General features: G+C 34.0%; 1 protein-coding gene across 2 annotated transcripts in view; it reads left to right on the top strand.

Annotated features, from left to right (window-relative positions):
• DMD (dystrophin) overlaps positions 1 to 19,317 on the top strand; it is a 1,921,557-nt gene that overhangs the window by 427,754 nt on the left and 1,474,486 nt on the right. For both annotated transcript variants that reach the window (XM_044670154.1, XM_044670155.1), the window contains exons 26-27: positions 1,383 to 1,517; positions 12,736 to 12,885. In XM_044670154.1, the coding sequence (XP_044526089.1) occupies positions 1,383 to 1,517; positions 12,736 to 12,885 (285 nt within the window). The remainder of the gene's footprint in view (positions 1 to 1,382; positions 1,518 to 12,735; positions 12,886 to 19,317) is intronic.

Genomic DNA, 19,317 nt, shown 5'->3' with positions numbered 1-19,317 from the left:
TTTTTTTTTTTTTTTTTTTTTTTTTTTTTTTTTTTTTTTTTTTTTTTGCAAGCCAGTTCAGGGCTTGGAGATCTTGTTCCCATTAGTTATCATCATCTCTGGTGAAGAAGCTCTGCAGTGGATTTAAAGGAAACCTTACATGCCAATTTAACATGTAGCACCTCTGGAATTCTCAGATTCACAAGGTAGCCTTGAAAGTTAGAAATGCCCACCTCAGAATTATTGCTTAGTCACCTATGAGCAAACAAAGAAACAAAGCAGGAGAATTAGTCAGAGACCCAGGTTTAAACTCACCTAGACCTACCATATGGGAGGAATGAAGATGCTGCCAATAGGGAGGACACCTTCTCCCTGCCCTTCACCAGGAATCCCAGAATTTTCATAAACACCATATGCAGAGATAGTAATCCATGTTAATGGAAAGACTAAATACACTAATAAAATCTCCAAAACTTGAAATACTGAAGTATAGCTGAGATTAGAATCAAAAGAAAGGAATAACATGTATTAAGCACTTATACATCATGCTCGATGCTGATGCTACAAAAATGTTATAGTTCTATATTGGAGAAAATGAAAATGTATTTTTAAAAAATAAATAAAAGACAGAGTTTTGGTTTTGTTTAGTTTTCCAGGGAAAGGCACTAACAGCTAGAAAGGAGTGAAGAGCAATAAAACACTGACACAAGAGGAAAATACTGTTTATTTAGGGAATATTATTATTATATCATAATAATATTATTAGGGAAGATGAAGGAATGCATTCTAAAAATAGCAAAATAGAAGACTGTATCTGTAGAGACATGGAAACAAGAGATGGGAAGTAGGATGCTTGGAATATGTGGCAAAAATTTTCAAAATACATTATTTCTGATTTTAAAACATTATACTATGTAGCCCCATTAATGATTAATTGCTGGTTATTGAGCACTTACAATATGCTTGTTACTGGGAGAAAGAATCTCTTCCCCCTAGGAAATTATATCTTAAAGAAGGCATTATTATTCCCATTTTGGAGATCATAAAAGCTGAGATTTATAAAGGAAAAAAAGTATTGCAAAGGACCATATAGTAATTAATGATAGAGGCAGATTCTAATCTAGGTCTTTTGAATCGAGTTTCCAACTGCTGAAGAGGTCTCCTTAGCATTCCTTTTGTCATAGGAATATTTAATGAACAAATTGATTAAAAATGAAATTCTTATGAAAAACTGATTTCCACTATCCTCCAAATGAGTGAAAATTTAAAGAAGATTTTAGACAGTCAATTTTAAGATTAGAGTAAAATCATGTAATTCTATTTTTGGAAGTCTAAAAATGTATTCTTGTCAATTAATTATTTCTAGGCATTGAATTGAAGTAATGGTATCTGATTATTTTTAGGAGGTCTGGGCATGCTGGTGTGAGTTACTGTCATACTTGGAGGCTGAAAATAAATGGTTAAATGAGGTAGAAATTAAACTTAAAGCTACTGAAAACATCCCAGGTGGTGCTGAGGAAATTTCAGAAGTTCTTGATGTAAGTACAGTATTAACACACATGGTATGATGAATGTACAAAATCTAAAAATCAAAATGAAATATTCTTTTTTTAATTTTAATTTTGAATATTTTCCCATAGTTACATGTTTCATGTTCTTTCCCTCTCCCCTAAACCTCCCTAAACCCCCTTAGCCAATGCACAATTCCACTGGGTTTTACATGTATCATTGATTAAGACCTAATTCCATATTATCGATAGTTGGACTAAAGTTATCCTTTAGTGTCTGCATCCCCAATAATATCCCCATCAGCCCATGTGTTCGAGCAGTTGTTTTTCTTCTCCTTCTTGTGTTTCTCCTCCCAGAGTTCTTCAAAAGGAAATATTCTTAAACAAGCATAAGTATAAATTTTAATTAATTTGAAGTAACTTTTCTTACACATATGGAATTTACTAGAGGGAGAAAGTTACTGTCTTAGTATTCTGTCACACTTCTGATAATCTCTTTAGAAGGAGTTCATGACCCACATGCTAGAAAAAGGAAATATCCAACTCATCATATGGTCATTTCATGTCAATGGAATTCCATGCCAATCTCAAATGCCTATCTCAACTTGCTCATTTACAGACAATGCCTTTTTCTCCCTATCTTCTTTATATAATTTAATGCTTTTAAATACTACATTTGTTCGAATATTTTTTTCTCTATTGTTAAAGCCTCACTGGGAGTCTATGACTCTCTCCTGACCTGTTTAATCTTCTTGGTTTCCTTCACTGTTGCCATATCCTCCTCCTTCCACCCAAAGGCTGCCCATTTCTATTTTCTATTGTCTATTTATATTTTCACCCTTTGTGATCTCATAGCCCTTCTGGTAGGTTCAGAAATCAAAATTCAAGAGCAGATCAAGTTGTGGGCAAGTGATTACTTGACAGGAAGAGATCTTCCCAATGGATTAATTAAGTGTGACTATTCCTCAGGGGCTTCTCAGACCCACAGAAGAAGTGTTGACTACTTTGTGTAGGAAGGGGCTATCTTTGAGCTTGCTATAGGGAATGAGATAGAAGGAAATTGCATTCTCTATATGTCTTCTATTTATTGCAAAATCTGATGAGAGTAAAGCTGATCTTCTGAACAGAAATTTGTATTCAAGTGCCTTATTGCACCAGACAAAATAATAGATGGTGGTTTCTTGCCCACATTAGATCCTATGCAGATCATTATGTACAAATTATTGCCAAATCCATATTTCCAATTCTTTTCTCTCCTCTGAACCTTGTATTTCATCTCTAACTAGATAACTAGATATCGCTATCTCTAGGCACCTAAAATCTAACACCTGAAATTAAAATAATCACCTTTCTGCCCCTTCTTTACCTCAGCTTGTTAGCTTCTCTTTTCTATTATTTTAACCATCTGCTGGAGTGGAATAAGCACTAGGCACTCTGCCACATGAGAGGTGCCTGATGGCATTCAAACCTCTGAAGAGCTTTGGTATTGATTTTAAGACAGGAGAACATTGGCACAGGACCATCCAGCATGCCATGGTCTCTGAGCAAAGCACGATCTCAGTAACTCAAAAGAAACATGAAATCTGCAAATTTAGAGACATCTCTATCCCATATGTTCATATGGGCTATTTGTGCCCAACCTGGGGTAGAGCCTTCTGAGGTCCAATTAGTCTGTTTGGCCATGGTTAGGACACACTGTCCATTAACTGTAATAGAGTGATATCACTTTGGTTTGGTACACTTCAAGTATGAAGGATAACAATCAACCAACCAATTATAAACATCTTTCAAACATTTATCATGCACTTAAGATACGCCAGATGCTGTGTGAATGGCGAGAGATACAAGGAAAGGTAAACACATATTTCTGGCCTTTAAGGAACTCACATTTTATTGAGTGAGAAAATATATTAAAACTTTCCCTACATAATATATACAATGCTCCTGGAAAGTAGTCTCAATGGGAAGGCACTAGCTGCTGAAGGGCCAGGAGAGAGCTCCTACAGAAGATCAATCTGAGCTGAATTGTGAAGGATTTGTGGAAAACTAAGAGGAAGAAGGAGAAAATTCCCGGGATGGAGATTAACCATTAAAAAACGTACAGAAGGGCATCTAGGAAACTAAAGGGATAGAACTCTAGATCTGGAATCAGAAAGACATGGGTTCAAATCTGCCCTCAGACCCTTCTAGCTGTGTGACTCTGAGCAAGTCACTTACTCCCATTTGCCTAGCCCTTGCTCTTCTGTCTTGGAGTTGTTATTAGAACAGAAGGTTTGGAGATGGCATATGTGAGAGTAGTAAATCCCTGCATCAATGGATTGTAGACTACATGGAGGAAAGTAAGGCATAATAAGACTAGAAAAAATAGGGAATCAATTTTTAAAGGACTTTTGTAATTTTTATATTTTGCAAATACTTACCTGGATATAGAATTTTTGTTTCTTTTAAATAGAAAATTTCATTTAATTAATTAATTTAGAATATTTTTCAATGGTTACAGGATGCATGTTTTTCCCTCCCCTCCCCCAACCCGTCTCCCATAGCCAACACACAATTCCACTGCATTTTACATGTGTTATTGTATTATGGAAATAAGAACTATTTCCATATTATTGATATTTGCACCAGGACAGTGATGGGCAAACTTTTTAAAGAGAGGGCCAAAGGAAAGGAAATGCTCATCTGTCAATCTGATTCTAAGGTAACTCTTTTGAAGTTTCATTGTATTGTATCCTACTCATTGTAATTGTCAGATTAGGAATAATAATGTTGAGGCCAGATAGAACATTTCAACTAGTGGGCCATAGTTTGCCCATCTCTACACTAGGGTGATCATTTAGAGTCTATATGTCCAATCATATCCCCGTCGACTCATGTGATCAGGCAGTTGTTTTTCTTCTGTGTTTCTGCTCCCACAGTTCTTCCTCTGGATGTGAATAGTGTTTTTTCTCATAAGTCCCTCAGAATTGTCCTGGATCATTGCACTGCTGCTAATAGAGAAGTCCATTACATTCGATTGTGCCACAGTGTATCAGTCTCTGTGTACAATGTACTTCTGGTTCTGCTCCTTTCACTCTGCATCAATTCCTGGAGGTCCTTCCAGTTCACATGGAATTCCTCCAGTTTATTATTCCTTTGAGTAGTATTCCATCACCAATAGATAGCACAATTTGTTCAGATATTCCCCAATTTAAGGGTATCCCCTCATTTTCCAATTTTTTTGACACAATCAAGAGTGCAGTTATAAATATTTTTGTACAAGTCTTTTTCCTTATTATGTCTTTGGGGTACAAACCCAGCAGTGGTATGGCTGGATCAAAAGGCAGATAATCTTTTAAAGACCTTTGGGCATAGTTCCAAATTGCCATCCAGAATGGTTGGATCAATTCACAACTCCACCAGCAATGCATTAATGTCCCAATTTTGCCGCATCCTCTCCAACATTTGTTACTTTCCTTTGCTGCCATGTTAGCCAATCTGCTAGATGTGAGTTGGTACCTCAGAGTTGTTTTGATTCGCATTTCTCTAATTATTAGAGATTTAGAACACTTTTTCATGTGCTCATTGATAGTTTTGTTTTCTTTAACTGAATATTGCCTAGTCATGTCCCTTGCTCATCTATCAATTGGGGAATGGCTTGATTTTTTGTACAATTGACTTAACTCCTTATAAATTTGAGTATTTAGACCTTTGTTAGAGGTTTTTGTTATAAAGATTTTTTAGGGAGTCAAATTTTGAAGGAATTTAAATGCTCAAAACAGAATTTAATATTTAATTCTGAAGCTAATAGGAAATCCCTGAAGTGTTTTGTTTGGTTGTTTGCTTGCTTCTTTTGGAAGTCAGGGGATATTAGTCCCAAAAGAGTTAGAAAATCATTTTGGTGTCTGAGTGCCTTCCCTCTCAGATTACCTGCTGTTTATATTGAATATATCTTAAATAGTTATATTCAGTAGACAGTTTCATAGCATGATAGCTAGAACATCACACTTGAAGTCAGAACTAAGTTCACATATTATTTCAGATACTGATTATGTTACCTTAGGAAAATTACTTAACCTCTCTCAAACTAAAAAATCTATAATAATAGTACCTTCCTCACAGAATTGTCCTAAGAAAATTAAATGAGATAATTTCTAGAAAGTGCCTTGAAAACCTTAAAGTTCTATGTAAATGCTTTTTTATTGTTGTCATTATTAGATTGTTGTCATCTGCTCCATTAAAATATGAGCTTCTTGAGGTCATGAACAATGATTAGCATATTTCCTGCTACACAGTAAGCATTTGATAAGTATTCACCGATTGATTTATTAAAGAAATGATTAGAATGGGAAGAGTCTTGAGGAAAAGAGATCAATTAGAAGATTATTACATGGGGCTGCTATATGGCTCAGTATATAGAAAGCCAGACATTGAGTCAGAAGGTCTTGGGTTCAGATTTGACCTCAGAGATTTCCTAGCTGTGTGACTCTGGGTAAAAATTGTCTAGTTCTTTTTACTTTTCTGCCTTGGAACCAATGCTAGTTATCAAACAGAAGGTAAAGATTTAAAAAGAAGACTATTACAATAAACCAAGGGTGGATAAGGCGATGGTATGCACCAGGGTAATGAATTTGTAAGTAAAAAGGGGGATATATACTAGAAAGTTCATGAAAGTAAAATTGAAAAAGCTTGGCAACAGATTGGATATTGGATATATGCAAACTAGCATTAAGGAAGAGGGTGTCTTGGAAGATAATTGTGCCCACAACGTTAATAGGAAAGTCTGGAAGAGGAGAGCGTTTTAGAGGAATACAAGTTCTGTTTTGACATTGAATTTGTCTAAAAGGCAATGGGTAATGCTATGAGAACTGAATTGATAAATCTTGTTATCATTTAAAGAGCTGATAATCTAAGCCATGGAAGCTGATGAGATCGACAAGAGAAGATATTGTAGAGGGAAAAGGGAAAAAGGGCCAACAGAGACCCATGAGGATACCCTTATTTAGAGTGCATTAGATAGATGAAAATTCAGCAAAGGAGCCTGAGAAGGAGATTAGAAAGAAAAACCAACAAAGGAAAATTGCCACAAAAAATGGAATAAGGCAGAGTGTCTAAGAGAAGAGTAAGATTAATGATGTGAGTATTTGCAGAATGGCCAAATTATGAAAACATAGTTGCATTTGGAAAAAAAACAAGAACAGAGTAAATTGAATGATGAGGTGTAAACCATATAGCTGACAGTTTTAGAAGCAAGTGAAAGGACACAGTAGGTAGAGTAGTCTTGTTTCCTAAGGAGTTTAACCATAGAGAGGTGAGATATAGGATAATAGTAGGGATGGTAAAATCAAGTGAAATGATATTTTGTTTGTTTTGTTTATTTTGCTTTTTTTAAAGATGAGAAGACGAACATATTTTAGGCAGGTAGGGAGAGACTGAAGATGGGAGAAAAAGACACAAAGACAGAATGAGAGAAAAAGAATCAGAAAGAGACACAGAAAGACAAAGAGAGACAGAGGAAGAGTCAGAGAGTGGCAGGGACAGAGACAAATGTATAAATAACAAAAGACAAAAGAGAAATGGAGATAGGACAGAGTGGATGCAAATCTTTTGGAGAAGACTGGAAGGGATGAATAGAGAGGGATTTGACTCCGTTGGGAGAAGGAACTCTTATAAGATTGGAATCCAGGAGGAGAGAATAAAGGAAGATTTCTGGATGATAGAAGATGAAGAGGAGCAGAAGAAAGCTTTTCACCAATATGCCTTTTTTTTAATCAGTCGAGTTTGAAGGGAGATCATTTACTGAGAAATAAAGGAGCCAGTAACCGATGTTTGATAGAGGGGAGATAGAGAAAGTCTATATGGTGAGTTTCCCTTCTAGCTCTCTCCTGGGGCTGAATATACACTGGGAGACTTTAAGGTGGTGACCTTGATGGTAGTGCCACCCCACAGGAGTTGGGGGCAAAGCTTCCCTATAAGACGAGGTATGTGGTACTCCAATCCAATTCTGAATAAGGACAGGGTTCACACAAACCTCCTCCCATCAGTTAATATCACAACAGGTGGTCCAACTTCAAGATGGAGGCTGCCAGACAAAGCTGTGGTTCCCCTCTCCCTTGTAGTCTCTCAGGCACTCTGAAACACTATATGACTGATGAATGGCTTTTATTATTCACAATTCAGGTATTGGGGAAAGGGATGAAGGGTAGAGGGATTTTAGGATGCCCTCTACTCTATTTCTATGGGATCTGTCACTTGGGTGGAAACCACTCCTAAGCCTCTTCCCCTGCCCCTTTCCTTCTGTTTCTATTTCTATTTTTCTGTTTCTACCCTTTTCTATAATTTTAAGTTTTAATTGAAAGAGGGTCTCTCAGCAAGGTTGGGTAATGGGAGAAGGAGATTAAGAGATTGCTCCCAAAATGGAGTCCAAAAACTTAGATAACTCAATGGTCAAAGTCTTGATGGGTGATATGTGATGGAATGACTTTGATCAGGGGATCAGTGTTTCAATTTCCAAAGAAAAATTTTCAGGAAGCCCTCAGGACTGGATCTGAACTGGGATGTCCTCCTCCTCTCTCCTCCCAGTCCTCCTCCTGAAGACCTCCCCTTTCTCCTCTTCCTCCAAGAAAATCCCAGAATTCTCTCTGGTGTCAACTGTCAGCAACTGTCAGCAACTGCCTTCTCTGGCTACTTTTGTCCTCTCCCCCTTGCACAAATCCCATTCTTACATGAGCAGGAAAGGGAGGAAGGTGCTTTGGAAAATTTGAAGATTAAAAAGACTGAATAATTTTCCTGGTAATGAGATAGTCTTTCCCCACTCTTTCCTCCATTTTGTGTAGCAAATTCTTGCCATTTCAACTGCCTTAACCACTTTGTCTTCCTTTCCTTTTAATTTACTCTACAATTCTAGTTTAGTATCTCATTATTGTTAACTGATAATTATTATAATAATCTAAAAAATTATGTATCTGCCTAAAATCTCTCCTTTCTCTAATCCATTCTTTATAGGGTTTCCAAAATAATTTCCTCCAGGCAACATTCTATGTCCCATAATTCTTTGATAATGCTTTATTTCCTGTGGAAAACCATAGTCCTTACATGCCATTAACAAACCGATTTCCACCTAACTTCATGAAATGTTTATTTCAGTCAGATTAGACTATGAACTGATCCCCAAACCTGAAACACTGCTTAGTGTGCATCTACACAAAGATAGCTGTTCCTCATGCTTAGATTGAATTGTCTTCTCAACTTTGTCTTTTAGAAGTTTTATCTTCTTTTAAGGCTAACATGTACAGGAAGCCTTTTGCTCCTCCTGATGGGTAGTATTCTCTGTTCTCAACTATCCCAAATACTTGGTTCCTTCTTTTACATTCTACATGGTTTTGTTATAATTATTATGTACTTGTTATATCCCACTCAGAAGTCTCTCTCTCTCTCTCTCTCTCTCTCTCTCTCTCTCTCTCTCTCTCTCTCTCTCCTCTCTCCCTCTCTTTCCTTCCCCTTCTCTCCCATTATCTCATCTCATCCTCTTTCCTTCTTGCTTCTTTCTTATTCTTATGACCCCCTTTTCTCTTCTTTCTTATCACTCTTTCTTTATTTTTCTCTTCCTACCCTTTTCCTTCCTTTTGCCTTCCCTCTCCTTATGTGTACACACCCATACATATTCATTTGCATATATATACATATAACCTGCCCTACTTCTATCTACTCTTTTCAGGGCTTTGTAACAAAGGCGTCAAAAATGCACCTCTATATAGTCCATAAAACTCCTGTGTGACTAATCAGGTAAAAAGGAAATTGGGATATTTTAACAAAATTTCTAAAATACAATAAAATATATACCATTTTAATATGTGGTTTTCTAGGTCAAGTGCCCACAAGAATACTCATGTATAATTTGGACCCTCTTTCTCTTTGAGTTTGACACCACTCTTTTACACCATTCCTCCTAAAATCTTCCTGGTTCTGTGATGAACTTTTTCTCCTGGTATTAAAACATTTGTCCTTGACCCCAGAGAATGATTCATAAATTTGCCCACAAACTGGATTACCATTAAATTTCATTGTAAAATCTCTTCTACTGACATGCTTACATTTTAAAGGGAAATTTTATTGGTTTTTGGCAGTAGTTCAATGTATATTTGAATCCCTACTTTATATTTGAAATCTGGATGATGAAAAGGAAAGATTTTTTAGATGATATTTTTATTTTCATTATAGAGCTTTCTTCTTACTTTAGACATAAATCTTAAAAATATTTAATAGGAAACTAGTTTTTGAAGTATTATTTTTGGGTCTTTATATAAGTAATAAAATAGCACAGTTTGCAGCTATGATCTTTGGTTTAATGTGATTTCATGAGAGTCAGTGTAGTATTTTGGGTAGAGGGCTGGTCTCAAAGTCAGTAACATCTGATTTCAAGCCCTATCTCTGAAATTTTTGCTGTGCAACCATGAGCAAATCATTTAACTAGACTATTCTCTAAAAGATACATAGCAGATACTATTTACTCTGGATATAAATGAAGTCAATATTTGAAGATCATTCTCCTTCATGTTAAAAAGAAACACAAAATAATAATAATAATACTTTCTCTTCATCAGCTGTTAATATTACAACATTTGCAACCAGGCTATAAAGTCATCTTATTTATAATAACTGGATTTTAGCTTTAGCTCCCCCATTGACTAGCTCAGTGATCCTGAACAGGAAACCTGACCTTCTGCATCTAATTTTTCTCATCTGTGAGAAATGGCTCAACTAGTTGACCTCTAAAAACTATGGTACGTTAAACTTTTTATGGAACCATTACTTGACAGAGTGGAGTTAGGGGTCAAATATAAACATGATGGAGGAAATTAATGAAGATACAAGTAAAATTTTACACTTGTAAGTGGAGGAAGAAGTATCTTGAAATACAAAAATAAGAAAAATGTAAAATTTACACGCCAATGTTTTGATGAATTGATGAACTTATCAGTATGGGCATTCTTTCCAGCAGTGCTAACGATAACTCAGGCATGACTTTTTTTATACAATTGCTATATATCGTCTTCTATGGATATTCAGCAAATGGAAATGTAGTCTATATACTACATGGAGCTCGGTCACTTACAACTATAATGCATACTTAGTCATTAATAATCATATAGTTTTTAAAATAAAAATTATATTTCCACTGTAATCTAATCTTCTAATGCTACATCTGGAATTTTTTATTGTATGCCATACTGTAAAAGAGAAATTAACTAATTAGAGCATATCCAAAGCAAGTCATCATGAATGATGAAAGATTTTTAAATTTAATTCAGTAAAATAAAGATTTGTTTGAATAGCTTAAACTAAATAAAAATATTGAACAAAGCAATGAGAGAGATACAAATATAAATTCAACTGAATGCTTGCTCTTTATGAGCTTATAATTCAGGAGATTAGAAATACATATACTTAACTGCACTGAAAAATTCAATATCATAATTGCATAAGAGCTGTGGAAATTAAATCCCATGACAGAACAGAGAAGAGAAAAATACTTCTGTCTCTGAGATCAAGGAGGTATGGTCCAGGGAAAAATTACATGAACAAAGCCACTGAGTTGGAGAAATACATTAGAATATTATGAGTAGAATGTTTTGATTGTATATAGTAAATGAGAATGAGAAATGAAATAAATCTTTCAAGGTAAATTGGTGCCACATTCTTTAGGATCTTGATTGCTTGGATGAGGAGTGCGGGATTAATTCAGTTAACAATAGTGAACAACTGAAAAGTTTTGAGCAGTGGAGTTAAATAATCCAATCTCTGTTATTTTGATGTGACAGATGAGGTGAAAAGAGACTTTCAAGGATAGGAGATGTGCAGAATAGCTCTTCTATTAATAGCATTAGGAATGGCAGGAAGAAATTATTATGGGATTTGTTGGATTTTTTGAGTGGTAGTGGTATGTCTATCTGGAATTTTATAATAGATAGTTATGAGTTATGATTGAATACTGTGAACAAGAGGGATATCTGCTGACAGTTAATATTTGAGGCAAAGGAATATAAAAGATAGAATAGAGTAAATTAGAGAAAATTTGGGAATACTGGGAATATATGTGTAATTATACACAAATGTACATATATAGTGTATACATATAAATGTTATTGAAATTAACATATCTAATATTTCTACAGATATGTACATATATATATATATATATATAGAGAGAGAGAGAGAGAGAGAGAGAGAAAGAGAGAGAGAGAGAGAAATATAAATTCATTTACAAAAGTTGAGAATTGAGTGATCAGGAGATGGAAATAGGTAGTAGAAGCCATTATACCATTTTGCCTTTTATTATGAAAAAAGTTAGGAGGCAGCTAGGTGGCTCAATGGACAGAGAGCCAGGTCAAGAAGGGGGAGGTCCTGGGTTCAGAGTGACACATCTATTTATATGATGCTGGACAAATCACCTACTCTGCACCCTCCATTGCCTAGCCCTTCCTGCTCTTCTACTTTAGAACTAAAACATAGTATCGATTCTAAGATGGTAAGTAAGGATTAAGAAAAGTGGAAGAGACCAGAAGAGAAGGAAAAAAAGGACAGAGAAAAACAGAGCAAGTGAGAAGTGAGGTAAGGTGTCACAGGAGATAAGAAACAATGGACCAAAGGGCACAGTGGAATAAATGACAAGAATATGAGTACAGTGTAGACAGCAGAGAATTTGTTGGCAATATTATTTGTATTTAAATCTTTGTTGTACTAGTTCATATCACTTTTAGTTAGTGTATGGAAGTCAGTTTTGTGTGTGTATGTGTGTACTTGTGTGTGTGCATATGTTTTTATAATACCTAAAATTATCTGAAAATTTTGAAATTAGCATATTTTATCAGAAAGATTTATTTTGAACCTTTTACTCTTTTTTCTTGAATAGCATTATCTTGGAGTTTTCCTCCACCTACAGTTCCATAATTCTGTTGGAGACTTGAGCAGAGGAACCTAAATTATTTTTTATTTGGTACAATTATAACTACAGTTTTTACAACCTAGCCAACCTTTATAGAATCATAAACATTAAATCACATTGGCATAAATTTATATCTAATTACCTAAAAATAATAAGTCAATAGAGATATTACATGTTTTATTAGTAGAATAAAAATCTTTGAAGTAGTAGTATCTTATTTTTGTGCACCTAAATGATATTGTGAATACAATATTTAGTATTTTGATGACTCCTAATGTTTTTAAAAAGAAGAAAATTTAACTAGTAATTTTTTATGTTTTTCAGTCACTTGAAAGTTTAATGCGGCATCCAGATGATAATCGAAATCAGATTCGAGAACTGGCACAAACATTAACAGATGGTGGAGTCCTAGATGAACTGATCAATGAGAAACTTGAAAAATTTAATTCTCGTTGGGAAGAACTTCATCAAGAGGTATGATGAAAATAATATTAAAATCTATTTAAACCAATCACATGAATGCCATCAAAAATCTTCTAAATCTCCCCCACTAATGCCACTATTTTTACATGATAATATATGAAACCATGTTAAGAATGTCATATGTATATTGTATGTATAATCATGTAAATGCAATATATATTTTATATATATACACACAAACACACACATACATATATTACTATGCAAAAATTAATGGCATTTATAGACACACATATTCAATTCCATTCACCAAATAGTTAAGAAATAACTATTATATACAAAATACTCTCTCCCATTCCTGCCCTGAATATAGAAAAAAAAAATTAAACAGTCCTTGCTCTCAAGCTCTTACATAAGTAAATACAAAATATATTGAAAAAATATATAAAATAAAGGGAGATAATGGTATTCAGTGGGTAAGGGGGAGGGTCAGGAAAGACCTCTTTTCAAAGGTAGCTTCTGATTTTTGCTTTGAATGAAACTAAAGATTCTCCCAGTTGAAAGTTTAAGCAATATGTTCTCTAAAAAATGAGGAAGAGGAGGAACTTGTTAAAAAACCATATAAATAAAATTTGGAATTCCTCATACATGCATATTTGAGTATTTTGCTCTTCTATCCCTAAATATTGTGACTATATAATTTCTCAGCTAGAAATAATGAACCTGATCTTTGGGATTTCAAGGACCATAAACTTTATAAAAAAAAGTTATAATATATATTATCCCTTAAAGGGATTGATAACTTTTATTTTTATATTATCTTTATTTGTCAATATATCCCTCCTCCTCTCTTACCCCACTCTCAATTAGTAATCCCTATAACAGATTAAGAAAGAAAGAATTAAAAGAATTTGAGTGTTATGTTGTTGGTACAAATACCAAATAGAATCATTAATGCTCTCAAGGATATTAGACAAAATACATATAGAATTGTGGTACAATTAGTTACATATATATATATAATTTTTTCATCTATATATATCTCCACACATACAAAAGTGAGTATATTTACATATATACATAGGTGTGTATAAAATATAGACACAGAGAGATAGAAAAGAGAAAGAGAGAGGGAGAGACAAAGAGGGAGATGGTGAGAGGGAGAGACAGAGGGAGAGGGAGAGAGAGAGAGAGAGAGAGAGAGAGAGAGAGAGAGAGAGAGAGAGAGAGAGAGAGAGAGAGAACGAACACTGCATTGATATATCATTTCCAAGGCAAGGTAGTAGTAATTTGATTACAGTTCTCTGAGAGGAAAGGGAGAACACTGCTAGGATAGAGCATTCTGGTGTCAAGTCAGAAAATGGAGGAGGAGGAAATAAGATAAGGGAATAAAGATTTATATAATATCTACTCCATTCCAGGAATGGAGTAAGCATCCCTTTTTTAAAAAAATATTATCTCATTTGATCCTTATAAAGACCTTTGGAGGTAAGCATAAATATCCCTATTTTACAGTTGAATAAACTAAGGCAAAAAATTAAGTGACTTTGCTTAGGGTCACAGATCAAATGAGTGTTTGAAGCCAAATTTTAACTCAAGACTTCCTAAATCCAGGACTAGTATTCTATGCACTGCATGCATCAAAAGTAGACAGGGTAAAAATGAATGTCCCATATCATATATAATCTATATCTTAGATTTTTTTCCAGTTTTCTTTTCTAATGGTCTAACTTGAAAGAGTAGCAGATTGAGGGAGAAACAAAACAAGATAATGATTTGACATTTTAAAGAGTCTCAATGGTCAACTGATTTTTTACTTATGTACCAATGTGGGGCAACTAAGTATAGAAAATGAATAGGTAAGCATTTTTAGGATAAATCTAACCCCTAAATTCTCTCTTATATGAACTTTTCTGCCTTTGGAAGGTATATCAGGTAAAAAAAATAAAAATGTTTCCCTTACTGTTCTTATTTCCCAAAAGTAATGTAGATGTCACTACATATATAGAACCCATAATTTTCCTTGGTTGGTCACCTTACTTAGAAAATAGTCTTGTTCTTCACTTAATAACTTACTAGTTCTGTCTTTAGATTTCAAATGTTTGAGTAATTTGAAATCAAATGATTAAGATAGGCAAATACACTAAGCAAAACTAAGCAAGATAGGAGTTAAAAGTCTATAAAGAAATGTTTAACTTCCCCTAAGGATTAATTGGGAGCTCTTTTCCCCAGCAAAAAGCTAATTAATAAACATGTCACAGATGAATCAGTGAACTGAAAGTCAAGATTTACCCTGGCTAAATCTTCCACTTTTGTAGTGGATAATTTGAAAGTTGACTGCCAATAAATTTTTTTCACCAGTATCAAAGAAAAAGCAAATTTGAAGCTTCTTTAAATGAAGATCATTTCAACGTTAATGTCCTCAACAAATTCCATTATACTACCCTTTTATTTTACAGGGTTGAGAACAAAGATGATGTCATATTAAAGTGATAGACGTAGCCATCCTGTCCCAATTCTTCAGGGTCTGTGTTGTCCCGATTTATCACTTCTAAAAGGAATACATATTACAAAGATGTCGTTATTTAGGTTAGTTCAGTCAAACATTCTGATAGTTTGACTGGATTTTAACTGAGATTACTATTTCTGACATCACTCTGATAGCTTTAGGTTTTCTGTTCTAGGACGTGAATGTTCTAAGCACTAGAATTTTAGAATCTAAAACACTTTTGTAAATACTATGTTTAAGTAGGAAAACATTCTGGATAAGTTTGGGACAGTAAGACCTTTGATTCTGTTTACTGACTGAAGCAAAAGGTAATTCTTTAATTTTTAAGCATCCTAAATATTTTTGAGTTGTGTTTCATCAATCAAAACCTTTAAGTTCATTCTTTCAAGCACATCTGTATAGAAATCAAGAAAAATCACCTACTATGGCACAGATTTTCTTCATTCTATAAGTGGTGGTTGTTGTTCATTCATTCTCATGTATAACTCTTTGTGATCCCATTTACCAAAGCACCATGCCCTGCTAAATCCTTTACTGTGTCCTGAAGCCAGTCCACGCTCATGTTCATTGCTTTCATGACACTATCTGTCCATCTCATCCTCTGCCATTCCTCTCTCCTTTTGCCTTCGATCTTTCCCAACCTTAAACCCTTTTCCAATGAGTCCTGTTTTTTCATTATTTGGCCAAAGAATTTAAGCTTCAACTTCAGTATTTGTTGTTCCAATGAATAGTCTGAATTAATTAATGTAACTGGATGTAATATCAACATAAAAAAATCACAAATGTTACTATTGTTATATGTTCATTAGGGGCAGGTTGTGATTTCTAAACTGGAAGGCTGATTTGTTATTCCATCAAGATGTCTGTGGTTAGTTAATAGAAATGTTTAAAAAGTCGATTGAATCTTGAAAGACAGTTGTCTGGAAGTGAGATTTTAGGGAGATACTATCCAGCATTTAGTTTTTTTCAAAGACATTTAATCTAAAATTACCAGTGAAAATTATGAGCCTAAGGTTCTGATCCGCATTGAGGAAGTTACTAACCAATCAAGAATTCCTCTCTAAGAAAAGTACAGGAAGTGAAAGAAAAATCAAATAATATTTACATATTTCATTCCTTTAAGTGTAAATTTCATCTGGAAAAGAATTGTTGTCCTTATATAATTTGGTATAAGGCTCCCTACATAGTAGGTAGTTAGTATCCAATAAATATTTACTAAGGATTAGGAAGGCTATACTAAAAGGACAAATATCTCTGAAAACTTAGATCATTTAATTTTGATTCAGTAAGCATTTGCTAACACCTACCCTGTGCACACTGTGTTAAATCCTAGTGGAAAAGCACATTTTTTTTTAAAACTGGGAAAAATGTACCCATTTTTCTGAGTCTAGTTGCGATCTGAGCTTGCCCATAAACTCATAAATTAAAACTGCTTCATGCCCCAGTAATCTTAATTGTTTTAGAAGGCATGGACCCTTTAAAAGCCTGTTAAAGAGTCTCCAAAATATGGCATTCTTGTCACAGCCTGTTAAAGAGTCTTTAAAATATGGCATTCTTGTCACACCCTTCCAATTTGTGAGATGGATAGCAAAACATTTTCCCTGATTTTTTTTCTGTATTATTATCATTCATTGATAACTCAAATAGATTCATTATGTTCTGTATTAGGTGCTCTCATGTTGCATGCAGAAATGATTTTGACTGAATTTCAGAGCTTTGCACTGTAGATTTATATTTATAGTCCAGTATTTAATTTTTTGTAAAACATTTGTATTGGTAATATAACTATAATATTTCTATTGCTAAAGGAATTCAAGGAGTCCCAAAAATCTTAGCAAAGTTTTAAGTAAATGAAGCTTAAAATTTCACTGATTTTTTTTGGAAACCCCTATGTCATTAAAGAAGTTATTTTTATTGAAATAAACATTTTTCAGAATCCATACTTATTTTCACCGCTTTATCCTGAATTAAAATGCTATACTTAAATTCAGCATTCTCAAAATAATTATTTTGGCTGCCAAAATGTTAATATTTTTAATCTCTTTCTCCTAAATTTACCAGTTCCAGTAGACTGTGATTAATTATAATAGCAGAAAGCAGAGAAATAGTAAAACTATAAGAATGCTTTTATAATAACAATTGTATGAGATTGTTACATGAAAAATTAATTCATATCTTAGGCCTTTCTACTAACTCCAACCTTAATGAGATAGTAAGGAGGTATGAAGAATAGGTTACTGGTTTTGGAGTCAGGAAGACTTGAGTTCAAATTCAGCCTCAGACTCTTATTTTCTATGTGACCCTGGGGAAATCACTTAACTTTTCTCAGTCTCATATACCTCAACTGAAAAATGACTATAGTAACACTACTCATCACACAGGGTTTTTGTGAGGATACAATGAGTTAACAAAAGCCTTGTACATCTTAAATCATTGCATAATTGCTAGTTGTTATTATTCTAGTTATTAGTTATTATTATATATAGCTTATTATTATATATAGTTATATTATATGTAGCTAGTTATTATTATTATTCTGTGTTTAGTCCACTTCCTGACACAGTATAGAAATTTAGTAAATGCTAGTTTACTAATTGACAGAACAGGTTAAATTTGCAAAAAAAAATCCATAGAATTTTTTAAGTACTCTGCCCTTTCACAAATTGAGGTTGTCAAAGTATTGACACACATCAATATCCTTTATTGGGAGGGATTGAATAGCCCATTCACAGTAACTATTTTTATAATCTCTAATGTCGATACTTTTTCATTACACTGATGAAGTCTGTTTGTATCAGCTGAACCACATCTAATACCTATTCTCTCTCTAAATTTCAGCAGTCATTAAACCAGTGTTCCAAGAATGGAGGATATTAGGACTTTGAAAATAGTATTTTTAGGCCAATTCTTTGGTTCAAAGCTTATTATGTAACACCCAATTAATAAAATGAAGTGTTAACTTTAAAGGCAAGGTAAAACTACCATTGTTCACTGGAAGGGCTGGTTTATACTGAGAAGTCATAAATAGTGTGATTTGGGGAGTTTTGGTGTTTTATTGGCAAAGATACTGGAGAGATTTGCCATTTCCTTCTCCATCTAATTTTTACAGAAGAGGACATGAGTGTAAAAAGCATTAAGTGTCTTGCTAAGTCTCAGACAGCTAGTACATGTTGAGTTTACATTTGAATTCATGGAAATGAGTCTTCCTGACTTCAAAGCCTGGCACTCTATCCACTGGCCCACTTGGCTGCCTACCTTTGCCACCCAGAATCCTTGTGATTGCAGACTCCAAGTATCTGTATTTAAAAATATAAACACCCTTGCTATACATATACTAAATTGATATCATAATGGTCGTCTTGATGTTACTTAATCTGACATAATTTCTGTATTCTAGAATAACTAGCTATAGACTTGATAGCTAAGAATAAACTTAGCTGTGCCAGCTTTTACATTTTGCTGAGGAAATTCAGAGCAAAGATATATTCTAAAGGATGCTCAATAGTCATCCTGGTTTGAAAAGGGACAATTTCAGGCATCTTCATTTTAATAAGAATCATATTCAAATATATTCTTGTGAATGTAAGGAAGTTGAACAAATATTGTCTAGAGTGGACTTAGTATGTAGCAGGTCAAGCTAGAGACTCAGAGTACTTAAGAAAGGGGATTCAAAAATGAGACATCAAAATAACTTGAATATTGATTTTAAAAAGGAAAGAGCAAACATTGATGCATATTATCTTCATTTGCTGAAGAATCTTTAACAGAGTAAACTAGTCTCCACAAGATGACTAAAAAAGCCTAGAATCCACCTACTCAACAAATTCCTTTATTTTGCACAAACCTGTACTAGTTGGAATATAAATGTTTGTAAAAGTTTTACAAAAGAAGATTGTAAAGCTCTCTTAAAATATTAAAAAATGGGAGAGAAAAGATAAGTTTGCAAAAAAAAATTAATGAGAGAACCAATTAAG

Source organism: Gracilinanus agilis, chromosome 3, assembly GCF_016433145.1.
Source record: "Gracilinanus agilis isolate LMUSP501 chromosome 3, AgileGrace, whole genome shotgun sequence".
Taxonomy (NCBI): Eukaryota; Metazoa; Chordata; class Mammalia; order Didelphimorphia; family Didelphidae; genus Gracilinanus; species Gracilinanus agilis.
The sequence above is the reverse complement of the archived record's forward strand: the minus strand, read 5'-3'. Positions and strand labels throughout refer to the sequence as shown.